The sequence below is a fragment of the Panthera uncia genome, chromosome C2 (assembly GCF_023721935.1).
Source record: "Panthera uncia isolate 11264 chromosome C2, Puncia_PCG_1.0, whole genome shotgun sequence".
In the NCBI taxonomy this organism is placed as follows: Eukaryota; Metazoa; Chordata; class Mammalia; order Carnivora; family Felidae; genus Panthera; species Panthera uncia.
Genome location: NC_064810.1, coordinates 153,114,298 through 153,128,999, shown reverse-complemented (window position 1 = coordinate 153,128,999; position 14,702 = coordinate 153,114,298). Strand labels below are relative to the sequence as shown.

At 45.4% G+C, this 14,702-nt stretch overlaps 1 protein-coding gene and 1 long non-coding RNA gene across 2 annotated transcripts in view; both read right to left on the bottom strand.

Moving 5' to 3' along the window:
• CNOT10 (CCR4-NOT transcription complex subunit 10) overlaps nt 1–7,314 on the bottom strand; it is a 72,131-nt gene extending 64,817 nt beyond the window's left edge. The window contains exon 1 of the mRNA XM_049629062.1: nt 7,043–7,314. Coding sequence (XP_049485019.1) covers nt 7,043–7,064 — 22 coding nt within the window. The 5' untranslated portion in view covers nt 7,065–7,314. The remainder of the gene's footprint in view (nt 1–7,042) is intronic.
• LOC125921460 (uncharacterized) lies at nt 2,392–4,381 on the bottom strand. The gene is made up of 2 exons (XR_007457433.1): nt 2,895–4,381; nt 2,392–2,671 (listed from the first exon to the last, which is right to left on the bottom strand). It is a non-coding gene; the product is annotated as an uncharacterized LOC125921460 (long non-coding RNA).
• Nucleotides 7,315–14,702: the final 7,388 nt, after the last annotated feature.

Genomic DNA, 14,702 nt, shown 5'->3' with positions numbered 1-14,702 from the left:
GATGTGATGAATGTTTGATCGCCTTTACAACGTTAAACACTCTTCAGACATAAAATTTTAACTACCTTAAATATTTCATACATTCAATTTTAAGTACAGTTGACTTAAAAAGATAATTTTCTGAGAATTTAAATCTAAAAATTAAACTTATGAAAATAGTGACTCAGGTATTCTTTAACGTCCATGCAATAATATAGTTAAAATTTCAATGAAAGTTCACAAGTATAAATCAACTATTCACTCAACTATACATTTAAAATTGGAGAAGCACCTGGTTGGCTCAGTTGGTTAAGCATTCGACTCTTGGTTTTGGCTCAGGTCACGATCTCACGGTTTGTGAGATCAAGCCCCACATTGGGCCTGTGCTGGCAGCACAGAGTCTGCTTGGGATTCTGTTTCTCTCTGCCCCTCCCCTGCTTGCACTCTTTCTCTCTCAAAATAAAGTAATTAAAAAAAAAAAAACTGGAATCCTAAGACCAATATATTACTCTAAATTCCTAAACATTAACAACACTTAAAAGCATGAAATGTAGGTCACAATTACATCAACTCCTTATCCTAAAAACTAGTAAATGCAAAGGATGAATTTTCAAGTTTTTAACATTTAACATGCCTTTCTGGGAAAAATTATAGTTCATCCCCAGTTAATTAATACAGGAGAGCTGTTCTTTACAGAATATCAGCAAATAAATGTCAGCAGTAATGGAACTAGAAAAAGTACCAGCTTGCAGCCCCCCCATGATACAACTGATCACCAATGGTGGATGTTTATATTATTCTAAATTATTATCCATTAGATTACTTCTAATTATAATTGGAAAAAGATGTTCCTATCACTACCTTGCCAAATTGACCAAACTTGGCATCACTAATGGTGGACAAATTGAAACTGACATCATGCACTTTATATATAAAGTATACAGAATCACTTAAAAATATACAAATATGGTAAATCTAAATCTAACCAAGCCTGAGAAGTAACTTTCAGTTCACAGAAAATACAGAAGACAAGGACCAAGGACAAGGATACCAGGAAGAAACAATCAGACAAATCCGGAATGTGGGGTATTATACAAGACAACTGACTTCGTCTCTTCAAAAAATCACTGTCATGCAACAAAACAAAACAAAACAAAACAAAACGAAAAGGGAGATACTGGGAATGAAGACACTGAAGAGACCTAAAAAATATGTGTGAATCCTGACTGGATCTCAGTTTGAAAAGCACAGCTCGTTTTTCTAACTGATTAGTTTCAGGTGTACAACATGTTGATTCAACTCTGTATTACTTGGCACTCACCACAATAAGTGTGGTCACTGTATTGTTGACTCTCTTCCCTGGGCTGTACTTTTCATCATTTTGACTTATTATTACCTTATAACTGATAATTTGTCAGGTAAGTACAGCTTACTTTGGGGAAGTTTAGTATATTTAAATAGTGATTTTCTAAAGTATGACAACGGTTATATAGGTGAAAGGCCTTATTTTAAAAAAGTGCATGGGGCACCTGGGTGGCTCAGTCGGTTAAGCGTCCGACTTCGGCTCAGGTCATGATCTCGCGGTCTGTGAGTTCGAGCCCCGCGTCAGGCTCTATGCTGACGGCTCGGAGCCTGGAGCCTGTTTCAGATTCTGTGTCTCCCTCTCGCTCTGACCCTCTCCCGTTCATGCTCTGTCTCTGTCTCAAAAATAAATAAACGTTAAAAAAAAAAAATTAAAAAAAAAAGTGCATGGTGAAATATTTAGAGATGAAGTATCTATAACTATTCAACATTGGGGCGCCTGGGTGGCCCAGGTGGTTGAGCGTCCAACTTTTGATTTCAGCTCAGGTCACGAGATGGAGCCCCGCATCCGGCTCTCGCTTTCAACACTGAGCCTGCTCAGGATTCTCTCTCTCCTCTCTGCCCCTCCCCCCAACTCACGCTCTATCAACATATATAAACTTAAAAACAAAAGAAATATTCAACATTAAGAATTTTAGCTAGATAAAGAAGAAGCAACTACGGCAAAATGTAACAATTGTTAAACTAGGTGGTGGGTATATGGATACTCATTTTTTCCATTTTTTTGGATGTTTGAAATCACTTGTAATACGAAGCTGAAAAAATACCAAATATGCAGATTCCCTACTGAACCCTGAAGAAAACAAATGGCAGGACAGTACCACGTAATCTGCACATATATTTTATTTTTATTTTTTAATTTGAGAGAGAGAGAAAGCATGGAGCAGGGTAGAGAAGCAGAGGGAGAAAAGAGAGAATCTTAACCCACGACCCTGGGATCATGACCTGAGCCCAAATCAAGAGTCGGATGTTCAAATGACTGAGCCATATATATTTTTAAGTCAGTGTGAGCTTGGGTAGGTGTAGAAAAGTCTGGAAGAACACACAAACTCAGTATTGGCTACCTGGATGCAGGAATTGGGTAGGGGCAATAGAGGACTTAATAGTTTTTTACCATATACATTTAATAATCATCATCATCATCATCATCAGTTTTGGGTGTCTTTAATAAAATAAAAATAGCCTTGGCTTAAAATCTTCCCATTTGTTTGTTCTTCTTATCATTTTTATGGCCATCCTGGCGTAAAATTTTAAAGCTATCTTTGAAAGCTGATTTCATGTTACCCATCAGGTCAGGCTCTATCTTTCCCTTATTCATAACATTATCAACCTTTTTCTTTTTCTTTTTTTTATTTATTTTTGGGACAGAGAGAGACAGAGCATGAACGGGGGAGGGGCAGAGAGAGAGGGAGACACAGAATCAGAAACAGGCTCCAGGCTCCGAGCCATCAGTCCAGAGCCCGACGCGGGGCTCGAACTCACGGACCGCGAGATCGTGACCTGGCTGAAGTCGGACGCCCAACCGACTGCGCCACCCAGGCGCCCCTATCAACCTTTTTCTACGAAGCCTACTACAACCATGCCCACAGTCCAAATTCTCAGATAAATTCAAATCTAGGATTTTGTGTCCTAATTCCAGCCACTTTCTCCTCTCAGATGACCATAAAAATTAAAGTCAAATAAATCACCCTAAAACACTGTTGGTACTTCCTTAGTAAAAAATGAAACCAGTTTCACACCACTTTTATATGTTATACAGGGACACGGACCTCGTGAGCCCCCCACTGCCCCCTTGAACCTTGGTCTTTGGTTGGTCTCCATCCGTCCTCCCTCTACAATTTGGTCTCATACAAATCAGGGTGGGAGAGCTGCTGGCCGATCAGTCACTGAGAAGCCATACGATCCAGAAGCACGGGTACATCTGTCTCCCGTGCAATGAGTCTTTACCAACTAGAAACAGGAAACAGGAGGAAGCTGGACAGCTAAGCTATCCCTTTTTTCTCTCTCATATGGACTATCCTGAAGGGTAGTGTCTCCTGCAGCCCTTTCAGAAAAACCCCACATGCAAGCGGCCTGCTCTCTCTCAGCTCAGGGAGGAACAAGAGCCAAGTATGTAACATACTGCACCTCCCTCGGCCTGGCTTTCTCCTCTCTCGCCTCTACTACTCTGCGTTTGCACCTTCCAAACTGAGAGCACTTGAATTGGGTTCTGCTTCTCAAAGGATGTGAGCCAAAACAAACACCTGACCTCAGCTGAAGCACACAAGCAACAACCCTGTAAGTAAATAAACTAAAACGCTATTAAAAATTAGAGGGTGCCTGGCTGGCACAGTCGGTGGAACACGCGACTCTTGATCTCAGGGTTGTAAGTTCGAGGCCCACATTGGGTGCAGAGCCTACTTAGAAATGAAATCTCACGGGTGCCTGGGTGGCTCAGTCGGTTAAGCATCCGACTTCGGCTCAGGTCAGGATCTCACGGTCCGTGGATTTGAGACCTGCGTTGGGCTCTTGCACGGACAGCTCAGAGCCTGGAGCCTGATTCAGATTCTCTATCTCTCTCTCTCTCTGCCCCTTCCCTACTTGCTCTCTATCTCATCTCTCAAAAATAAACAAACGTAAAAAAAATTTTTTTTAATAAAATGTTAAAAAAAAATACATGAGTAAGTTGGAAACCTATTAGGACCCCCATTTTGCAAATGAGAAACTGAGGTTCAACTAAGAACCTTGCATAAAGAGTAAGCCTTTCTGCTTACCTACTATACCCAATCAGTCACAAAATGTTACCTCTAAGAGAGTGTTTCCTTCTCTAACCAATCCATTCTTTTAAACAGTTTTTTTTTTAAACGTTTATTTATTTTTGAGACAGAGAGAGACAGAGCATGAACAGGGGAGGGGCAGAGAGAGAGGGAGACACAGAATCCGAAACAGGCTCCAGGCTCTGAGCTGTCAGCACAGAGCCTGACGCGGGGCTCGAACTCACAGACCGCGAGATCGTGACCTGAGCCGAAGTTGGCTGCTTAACCAACTGAGCCACCCAGGCGCCCCTGACCAATCCATTCTTAACAGGGTCCTTGCTCTCAGTTATCCGTGGTCCTCTTACTTCCTTTTCTTCACAATACTCATCACAACCTAAACTCACAAGTATTTTTTTAGTTTACGTGTTTCTCTTTCATACCATAAGCTCCATGATTACAGAGATTATGTCAGTGCCTGGCAAGGCAGGCCATGGGTAAATATTTACTGAATAAATTACTATAGCACTAGCCGCTTTTACCTAGTCTTTGGGCTTCCGGTCTCCTTTCACTGAAACCTCCCCCTTCCCACGCTGTGATCAGGTCACTTTCTTAAATGCTTTCATGGGTCTCTTTTCTTACCCTCCGTGACAAGGGCCCTGAGCTCAGGAGCTCAGAGATGAAGCAGCATATAAGCTAGACCGTGAGGGGCACGCGGGTGGTTCAGCCGGTTAAGCGTCTGACTCTCGATCTTGGCTCAGGTCGTGGACTCATGGTTGGTGACTTTGAGCCCCACATCTCATTAGGCTCTGTGCTGACAGTGTGGAGCCTGCTTGGGATTCTCTCACCCCCTGCCCCCCTCCACCCTTCCCCTGCTCGGCCCCCTCTCTCTCTCTCTCAAAATAAATCAACTTTTAAAAAACGTTACTAATATTAAAAAAAAAAAAAAAGCCTTTGAACGAGGAGCGTGTTTACCAAAGAGAAAAGAAAATCGAAGGCACTACCACTCAGCAGCTCAGAAGAACAGTATGTCCAAGAGTCGTTTCTGGGGTGAAGAGCGAGGTGTGCCGATACGGAAACGTCGGCTGGAAACACACGGTGAAGTTTCACGAACGACATGAAGGACAGAGGATGTGCTGCACACGAGATGGCATAAGCTTAGAAAGCGCACAGGCGTCGGAATGCTTTGCTGCAATTAGCGTCTCAGACATCAAAAGACAACAGTGCGAAGAACAGACCGGACAGGAAGAGAGAGGGACGGCAGTCGGAAGGCGGCTTCGCGCGAGGGAGACATTAGGGACAAAGGCTAGAATCACAGCAGGTGAAGCGGGGGCGGAGAGGAGGCCAGATTCAAGGAGACCACACTCAACACTCGGCTGGAGACGAACGTAACGTCATCTAGGTGAGACGTTTCCTACCACGTGGCTCCGTAACGTCATCTAGGTGAGACGTTTCCTACGACGTGGCTCCGTAACGTCATCTAGGTGAGACGTTTCCTACCACGTGGCTACAAAGCTTCAGCCAAAGACACGGCCCCGAATCACCGTGGGCCTCGTTCCTCCACCACGTGCGTTACGCCGCCACGTTACGCGTTGCACACGTCACCAGATGGGACTGCCACCCAGCGGCGCGGTCCTTACAGACTAAACAGGACACGTCGGCGGCACGGGGCGAGTCATATCCGTTTCTTCAACATCCAACACGGTGCCTGGGACCCAATCTTCGTGAGTGAATGAAGGGACAAGTACGAGAATACTTCACGGCAGGGCTTGGAAACCGGACAGGCCCTAGGCCTTTTTTAAAAAGCTCATTCCAAGCAAGCGCAAGGATATGGCCAAGTAGGAACCGTAAACCCGGGACACAGAGACGCTGCCTTCAGTTAAGGACGGAAGATGTCGGACAGCGTGGTCCGGCCCCGGACAAGCCACGCTGATTTCCCGCCTGGAACATTCTCGCTATCCAGCCTGTCCCATTCCATACGGCCACTCTGTCATTTCATGGGAGTTTCTGCTCAGATACCACCCCCACCAGAAGCCTCCTGGGACCAGCCTACCCAACATTCTACAGCACACTCTATTATCCTCAATTTGTAAACTTTTTCTCTATGGTTTTCCTTCTCAGCAGACTGCGGCAGAGATCTTTTAACAAATTTCCGATAGTAGGACTGGCTCACTTTCGTTTCAAATCTAGTCCGACCATCAGTCATTGAGATCGAAACCTTCGGAATATTGAGATGGGCTTTTTACAGTGAAATCTTTAGAAGAGACAAAGTGTTGACCACTTCTAAGACCTGCGAGTGAAGTTCTTCCAATGAACATTCACTTCTTACAGGGAACATACGGCAGACCCTCCCAGAGGCAGGCAGGAAAGAATTTTATACACCTTAACGGAGAAGACTCTAGGAATGGGGTACTAATCCATAAAGAAATCAGTCGAAATTAAATGAGCTAACCTTGAGGAACTAGGGGAAAATAGGTCCTAAGCGCAAGGTATTAGCACAGAACGAAGAGAGACACTTCAGTTTTAGGACTATTTAAATAAATAGTTTTCACAAAGCTAACTTTAGAGGACTTCGCTGACCAGAGGCAGGCTTACGTGGGCGAAATAGCCCAGGTGAGCCCTATCCTGAGCCAGGGGACATAAGGCACCCGTGTGCTGCGGGGTGATCCGCCTTCCCCCCTGGAAAACCGAAAAGCCCGTGAAGTGGCTACACAAATGTAAGTCGGATATTCCGGCGAGCGGGGCAAAGGCGGTCGGTGCGGCTTCATATTGCACTTACGTAAAAAAAAAAAAAAAAACAAAAAAAAAAACTACCGGCCAGGGGGCCCAAAGACTCACGTTAGGGGCGGCCGAGGGAGAGGATGGGGGAGAGGAACGCACACCCAAATTAAAGTCACCCTCGGGTCCCCACCCCTAGTCCCCACCTACTCAGCGCCAGGGTCCGCCCGCCCCGGGCGTGGGCGCCTCACCTGCAGGCTTGTCTGCAGCCATCTTCCCACTCCAGCTTGGGTTCTTCCCCGCGGGTGGCGTCGCCTCGACTCCAGCTGCCGAGCGGGCCGCGGTCCTGGGCCTCGGAGAACGACTCTGTGCCCACCGCGGCTCCGGGCCCCTGAGTTCCGGCCAGGGGAGTGGGTAGACGGCGGGCTGAGGAAGTGACGAAAGCTAGTTCGCGTCGTCTAGCAACAGGAGACAGCGTCTCCAGCCGGCCTCCTGCCACACTCGGCTTCCGCTCCGCGACATCCCCAGACACGCCACTTCCGGGGGCCGCCGCCCGTGTGGGAACGGCGGCCAGCCCCGCCCCACGCCGGCGTCGTCCTGCGCGCCCCGCCCCCGGCGGCCAGTGCGTGTGCGTGCGCGCGCGCCCGGCCGGAAGTGCGCTCGCGTGGAGTTGTGGGCGCGTGGTGGGTTTGCCGGTTGGGATCGTGGGGTGAGTGCCTCTTGCTTATCGTGATTAAAATACCTTGGTGTCGGGGCTCTCGTCCCTCCCGCAGTTGACGTAAAATAGCACTAGTAACACCTGTCATCTGTGCGCTAAGCATTGCCCCTTGCACTTGGCCTGTAAGCTCTCGCTGATTTCCCACAATTCTGTGGGAAGGCACTGTTGCAGTTGCCCTTTGAACAGAAAACATTTTAGAATAGTTTTAGCTTTACAGAAGATTGCAACGGCGATGCATAGAGTTCCTGTATACTCCTGACCTAGAGTCCCCTGTTGTGAGCCTCTCAAATTTTGACTACGTTACCATGGTACGTCTGTCACATCTAAGAAACCACCTTGATTGGTACATTACTATGTGAATTTCACCAGTTTTCCCCGATGTCTCTTTTTTGTTCCAGTATCCTGTCGAAAGACACGACATTACACATATTCATTATGTCTTCTTAGGCTATTCTTGGCTGATAGTTTCTCAGGTTTTTCTTGTTCTTGACAATCTTGACAGCTTTAAGGAGTACTGGTCAGGATTTTTGAAGAATGCTCTTTGATTTGGGTTTCCCAATATTTTGTTCACGGTTATGAAGCTGGCACCCAGACATCCAACTTGTCAATTCAAAACGTTAATGGTCATATTGATGAAGTTTTGGGGCGATGGTGGGGTCTGGAGCCGACGGCCAAGAAAGTCCTTGAAGACATCTTTGGTGCAAAAAGGTGATTTTATTAAAACATGGGGAGAGGACCCGTGGGCAGAAAGAGCTGCCCTGGGGTTGTGACGGGTGACTGATTATATATCCTCAGGTAGGGAGGAGGTTAGGGATAGGTTAAGACTCTAAGGAATTTCGGAAGCAAGGTTTCCAGGACCTTGAGAGGCTAGGTGCTGTTGGGAAAACACCATTTATTACCGTTTAGTAAAACCTCAGTCATGAGACCCAGATACACACATCTGTATATCAGGGGGCCATAAGCTTAGAATATGATTGCCAGCTTATATCTTGGGGGTGTTGAGATAAAGGAAGTCTCCAAAGGAATTTTTGTAACGTTAAAGTAGACTTACAGGTTCCTGGGGGTCAGGATGATGCTAAGCCAAGATTCCCTTTTGTCCCTAGCAAAGTGTCGTCACGGAGGCAGCTGAGCTCCTAGAGGGAGGGCACTCTGCCTATTTCAAGCACTTGTCAATGGGCTGTAGGCAGTAAGGGAATTTAAAATTTCATTTGCCTTAGTTTCCCACATTACCATGGCCAGCACTTAAACCCCTTTCCTTTGTTCTTGGGTAGCCAGGGGTGTCCAAGAAATATCACACATATTCCACCTGGGGGCCCGGGGGTGCTGTTAGCCTGTACTTTGCCCTCAGTTTGTCTTACGCTCCCTCATCAATATGTACCCAGGCACGGCCGGACCAACCAAGGAACACATAGGCTTCGGCTCCAGGGGTATGAATGCCTGCTTTATCATTCAAGGCAATTTGTGGGACAAGTAGTTAATCCGCACTACGCTACAGATAGCTACAATTACCAAATGTACCTAGTGAAATCTTAAACATGAAGAATAAAGGCATTTTTTAGATTCCAAGTCTCTTGACATGGAAAAGACCTCCAGGAGACCAGATAAAGTGGCACCAGGACACCTGCTAGTATGACTTCATGGGCCTCCGATCAACGGGGTCTGTCATTTCAGGATACCCCTGCCCCTGTTAGCTAGGACCCAGCAGAGGAGTTACTCAGATCAGAGTGTTCAAAGCTCTCAGCAGAAGGGAGGAGGGGAAGGGACAAAAACAGGGAAGGAATGTGTTTCGTTTTGCAGAACCAGGAATTCCAGCCAAGGAGACTGCCCAGCTAGGTGTTTCACCTGATAGCCCCTTAGGTGAGCCAGTTTGAGCTGGACTGGAGCTGAGGATCTTACACAGAAGCCCCCCTGCATTGTCTTTTTTTTTTTTTTTTTTAAGATTTTATTTTGAAGTAATTTCTACATCCCACATGGGGCTCGAGCTCACAACCCCCAGATCAAGAGTCACATGCTCTACTGATTGAGCCAGCCAGGCACCCCATTTTTTATTCATTATTATTTGCGTCCCCCTGAATTGTTTTGAAGTTACTTTTACCTCGTTATAATACTAAGATCTCCTATAGGTGGGGTTTTCTGCCATTTTTTGAGCATCCCGATATGCACTAGCCTGTTAGCATGTTAGGCATGCACAGTCGGGGCAAAGAGCCTGAGAGAATATGTGTAAGTTCTTTAATGTATATGCAAGCTCCCTGCCCTGCCCCCTGAAAGCCTGAATAACAACATCCTGTGCTAGTCCCACGGGAAGACCGTGCTTCGAGAACTATCGGTCTCCTTCCATGTAACAAGTGATAAAAAGTTCTTTGCCTTCAGCACTTCTTTGGGTGGTATTCAAGTTGATGCACCCCAAGGGCGGCACCCCTTGAGTTCAGCTACAGCTAGACTAAAATTATGGGGTTTTAGGTGGAAAACCACAGAGGTGATGTGCTGTTCTCATGTCAAATGGAGAGAGCATCCTAGCAAAATGACGATGTTACCCTTGATCACCTGGCTCGGGGTGTCTGCCAGGCTTCTCCGCTGTAAAGTTACCCCCACACTTTACTCTTGGGAAGCGAGTCATTACGTGCAGTTCGACACTCCAGTGGGGGAGTGGAGGACAGTTTAGAACGTCCTACCTCCTGCAGTAAGGCGTGTATGTAGATAGATTACCTTCTCTAAGGGAGATCTGTCTCTTCTCCCGCATTCAGTTACTTATTCAGTCATAAACTTTATCATTATGGACTCATGAATGTTTATTTTCTATTGTGTTTACGATTCAATATTATGCTATTTTGTTGCTGAAATTGTTTCAGCTTTCTTATTAAAACAAATTTTTTTTAACATCTATTTTTTGAGAGATTGACAGAGTGTGAGCAGGGGAGGGGCAGAGAGAGAGGAAGACACAGAATCTGAGGCAAGCTCCAGGCTCTGAGCCGTCAGCACAGAGCCCGACACGGGGCTCGAACCCACAACACCGAGATCAAAAGTAGCATGTTCTTCCAACTCAGCCAGCCAGGCGCCCTTCTTTATATTGTTAATTGTAAAAGTCATATTTTATCATATATATAATTTGCAAGTATTTTCTCCCATCTATGACTTGTCTTTTTCTTGATTGAGTCCTTTGAAGCAGAAAAGTTTTTAACTTTGATGAAGTCCAATTTATCTATTTTTTCTTTTGTCAACTCTGCTTTTTGTATCATATCTAATAAACCAGGTCATGAAGATTTATTCTTGCTTTCCCTAAGAATTTTATAATTTTTTTAACTCTTTTTAAATTTTATTATTTTTTTAATGTTTATTTTTGAGAGAGAGAGAGTGAGCAGCCGAGGGGTGGGGTGGGGGAAGGATAGAGGATCTGAAGCAGGCTCCATACTGACAGCAGAGAGCCGAATGCTGGGCTTGAACTCCTAAACGGTGAGATCATGACCTGAGCGAAAGTCAGACACGTCACTTAACCAAATGAGCCAGCCAGGCGCCCCTCTTTTTTTTTAATATATATATTTTAATGTTTACTTATTTTTGAGAGAGAGAGACAGACAGAGTGCAAGCAGGGGAGGGGCAGAAAGAGAGGGAGACACAGAATCCAAAGCAGGATCCAGGCTCTGAGCTGTCGGCACAGAGCCCAATGTGGGGCTCAAACCCATAAACTGTGAGATCATGACCTGAGCCGAAGTTGGACGCTTAACCGACTGAGCCCCCCAGGTGCCCCTAAATGTGTGTGTGTTTTTTAATGTTTGTTTGTTTATGGGGTGGGGAGAGACTGAGACTGGGAGAGGCACAGAGAGAGGGAGAGAGAGAGTCTCAAGCAGGCTCCGTGCTCGGTGCAGAGCCCAATGCACGACTTGATCCCACATCTTCGAGATCACGACCTGAGCCCAAATCAAGAGTCAGATGCTTAACTGACTGAGCCACCGGGCTCCTTTTGGCTCTTTTTTAAAAAAAATCGTTTTAGCTCTTACATTTAGGTCTTTGACGCATTTTGAATTAATTTTTATATATCATGCCAGCTAGGGGCCCAACTTCATCCTTTTGCATGTGGATATACAAGCTGTTCTTTTAAACTGCTACATTTGGGGTGCTTGTCATATAGCAATAAATAACTGCAAACCATCTCCCGATTCTCCATCCCCCATCTCGTTCAACCAACCAACCAACCGAGTCCCTGGATTTTACCTCCTCCGTTTGATGGATCCTTCCATTGTCACTGCCACTCTCCCAGGTCATTATCACCTCTAACTGTCTCTCCACTTCTAGAATGCCTTCATTTAGCCAGAGATAGGCTTTTAAAATTTTTTTTTTAACGTTTTTATTTATTTTTGAGACAGAGAGAGACAGAGCATGAACGGGGGAGGGGCAGAGAGAGAGGGAGACGCAGAATCGGAAGCAGGCTCCAGGCTCTGAGCCGTCAGCCCAGAGCCCGACGCGGGGCCCGAACTCACGCGAGATCACGCGAGATCACGCGAGATCCTGACCTGAGCTGAAGTCGGCCGCTCAACCGACTGAGCCACCCAGGCGCCCCCCAGAGATAGGTTTTTAATGCTAATCTGATCATGTCCACTTCTGTTTAAAACACTTCACTGCTCTTAGCACCAAGTCCAAACTCCTGAAAATGGGTTAAGACCCTTCATGACCTGCCTATAATCCCTTTTCAGCTTCCACCCCATCCACACCCTCCCTTACAGCCAGTACCCATTTCCTTCCCTGAAAACACGGGCATCATCTCTCCTCAAGAAGACGTTCCTGACTACTCAAGGCTGTACTAGTAATTTTCTTCTTCTTTTTTTTTTTTTTAGTGTTTATTTTTGAGACAGAGAGAGACAGCATGAATGAGGGAGGGGCAGAGAGAGGGAGACACAGAATCCGAAGCAGGCTCCAGGCTCTGAGCCATTGAGCTATCAGCCCAGAGCCAGACGCGGGGCTCTAACTCACAGACTATGAGATCATGACCTGAGGCAAAGTCGAATGCTTAACCAACTGAGCCACTAGGCACCCCTGTACTAGTAATTTTCAAGTCTTCTCTTCCACTATGGAAACAATCTCTTGGTACGAATCTCCTCTCCATCACCTCAGCTGTAATCTCCAAATACTGTCTTTAAATATCATCATTGTACTTATGCTTATCAAACATGCCAGTATCCACGAATGCAGCATGACTTAGACAATGAGAATTCCTCAGTGTATTCGGGGTAGTGACACTTTTGTATGGTCTTTTACAGTTTCATAAAGAGGTTTTGCATTGTTTCTTTTCGTCCTCAACATCCTCGTGATATGGATGTGGATACTCAAACCTATTTTCTGGATGAGAAAACTGAGGCTCCAAGAAGTAAACCAACTTGCTCAGCTAGTAAGTGTCAGAACGGGCACTTGAAAAGAGTTCTTGGACTCTTGATCTGGCTTTTTTTAAGGGTGCAAAGAGTTAAATGTCATTATTCCCATAATCAAACTCCTGATGGAAACTACAAATTATTTTGCAACCGACTCATCACAGTGAATCGTAATTGCCAAGAAGTACTACAGAGATGTGAAAGCACAAATTTCTGCTGGTTTTGCACCAAAGCAGTGACATCCACAGGGATGGACATCAAGCTCCCATCCCAGCTTCACTTTTTATTCACTGGATATTCAAATCAAGCTTCTAAGGGAAAACTATTTGCTAACTGAAAGTGTGCCACTAACCTTTGATCCAAATCTGGAAAATTTTGGGGCGCCTGGGTGGCTCAGTCGGTTGAGCGTCCGACTTCAGCTCAGGTCACGATCTTGCGGTCCGTGAGTTCGAGCCCCGCGTTGGGCTCTGGGCTGATGGCTCAGAGCCTGGAGCCTGCTTCCGATTCTGTGTCTCCCTCTCTCTCTGCCCCTCCCCCGTTCATGCTCTGTCTCTCTCTCTCTCAAAAATAAATAAATGTTAAAAAAAAAATTTTTTTTTAAAAAAACAAATCTGGTAAATTTTGTGTGACCCTGAAATGGTTCCAAACAGTGCTAAACACTCACTTCAGGTGCAAAAATTTAAGGAAGTGCCAAGAAATTGAGTAATCAAGACAAATAACGTTTTAAGGCAATATTTTTACATTGATTTATTTTGAGAGAGCGTGCGTGTGTGCACACACAAGTGGCTGGCAGGGGAGACGTAGGGACGGAGAAAGAGAGAGAGAATCCCAAGTAGGCTTCATGCCCAGCGAGGACCCTGATGTAGGGCTTGATCCCACAACCCTGGGATCATGACCTGAGCTGAAATCAAGGGTCCGACACTTAACCAACTGAGCCACCCAGGAGCCCCTAAGGCAATATTTTTAAAAATCAGGAATTAATATATTCATGCTGAATAGCATATCAATATTTTAAGTAAAGATGGGATCAGTATTACCCATTTTTCCTTTTGCCTCAGGTTCCAATGTGTCTCAGCACAGCGTTGTTACTGATCCAGTCATACTAAAATTTTTGATATTTTCTTCCTTGTGGATTTTTTGCATTCATTTTTATTTAAAAATATTGTATTAAACTATTATTTATCTTGATTACTTACTGAGTTTTTTGGTACCCCATTAAATCTTGCACCCAAGTCCACTGCCTCCGTCTGGCCCCATATCCAAAGCCTATGTCGCCAGAGTGGAACAGAGTGGCATCATCCACTTCTGTGAAACGGTCTTTCCTACTCCCTTGCACACGTGCAGCTAGGATACGTTTTGTTTTTTGTAGAGTTGGATGTACAAGTTAGTTTTATTTTTAAAGCATTTCATTTAGAGTTATACCTAGTATATGGTGTACAATGTGTGTACCACACAGGATGCCCAGTTAAATTTGAATTTCAGATAAATACTAAAAATTTTTGTTATATGTATTCCAAATTTTGCATTGTTTATCTGAAATTCAGATTCAGTTGGCATCTAGGGTCTCTCCCTCCCATCCCCCAAATCTGACGACTCTAGGTATACCGGAGTTGAGAAGCATTTAAAAAATAAATACAAGGAGGACACCTGGGTGGCTCGGTCGCTTGAGCATACAGCTTTTGATTTTGGCTCAGGTCATGATCTCGGGGCCGTGGGCATCAGGCTTCGTGGGAAGCCTGCTTAGGATTCTCTCCCTCTCTCTCTCTCTCTCCCCTTTTGCTCCTCTCCCCCACTCGCACATGCTCTCTCTTTCTCTCTCTAAAATAACGTAAA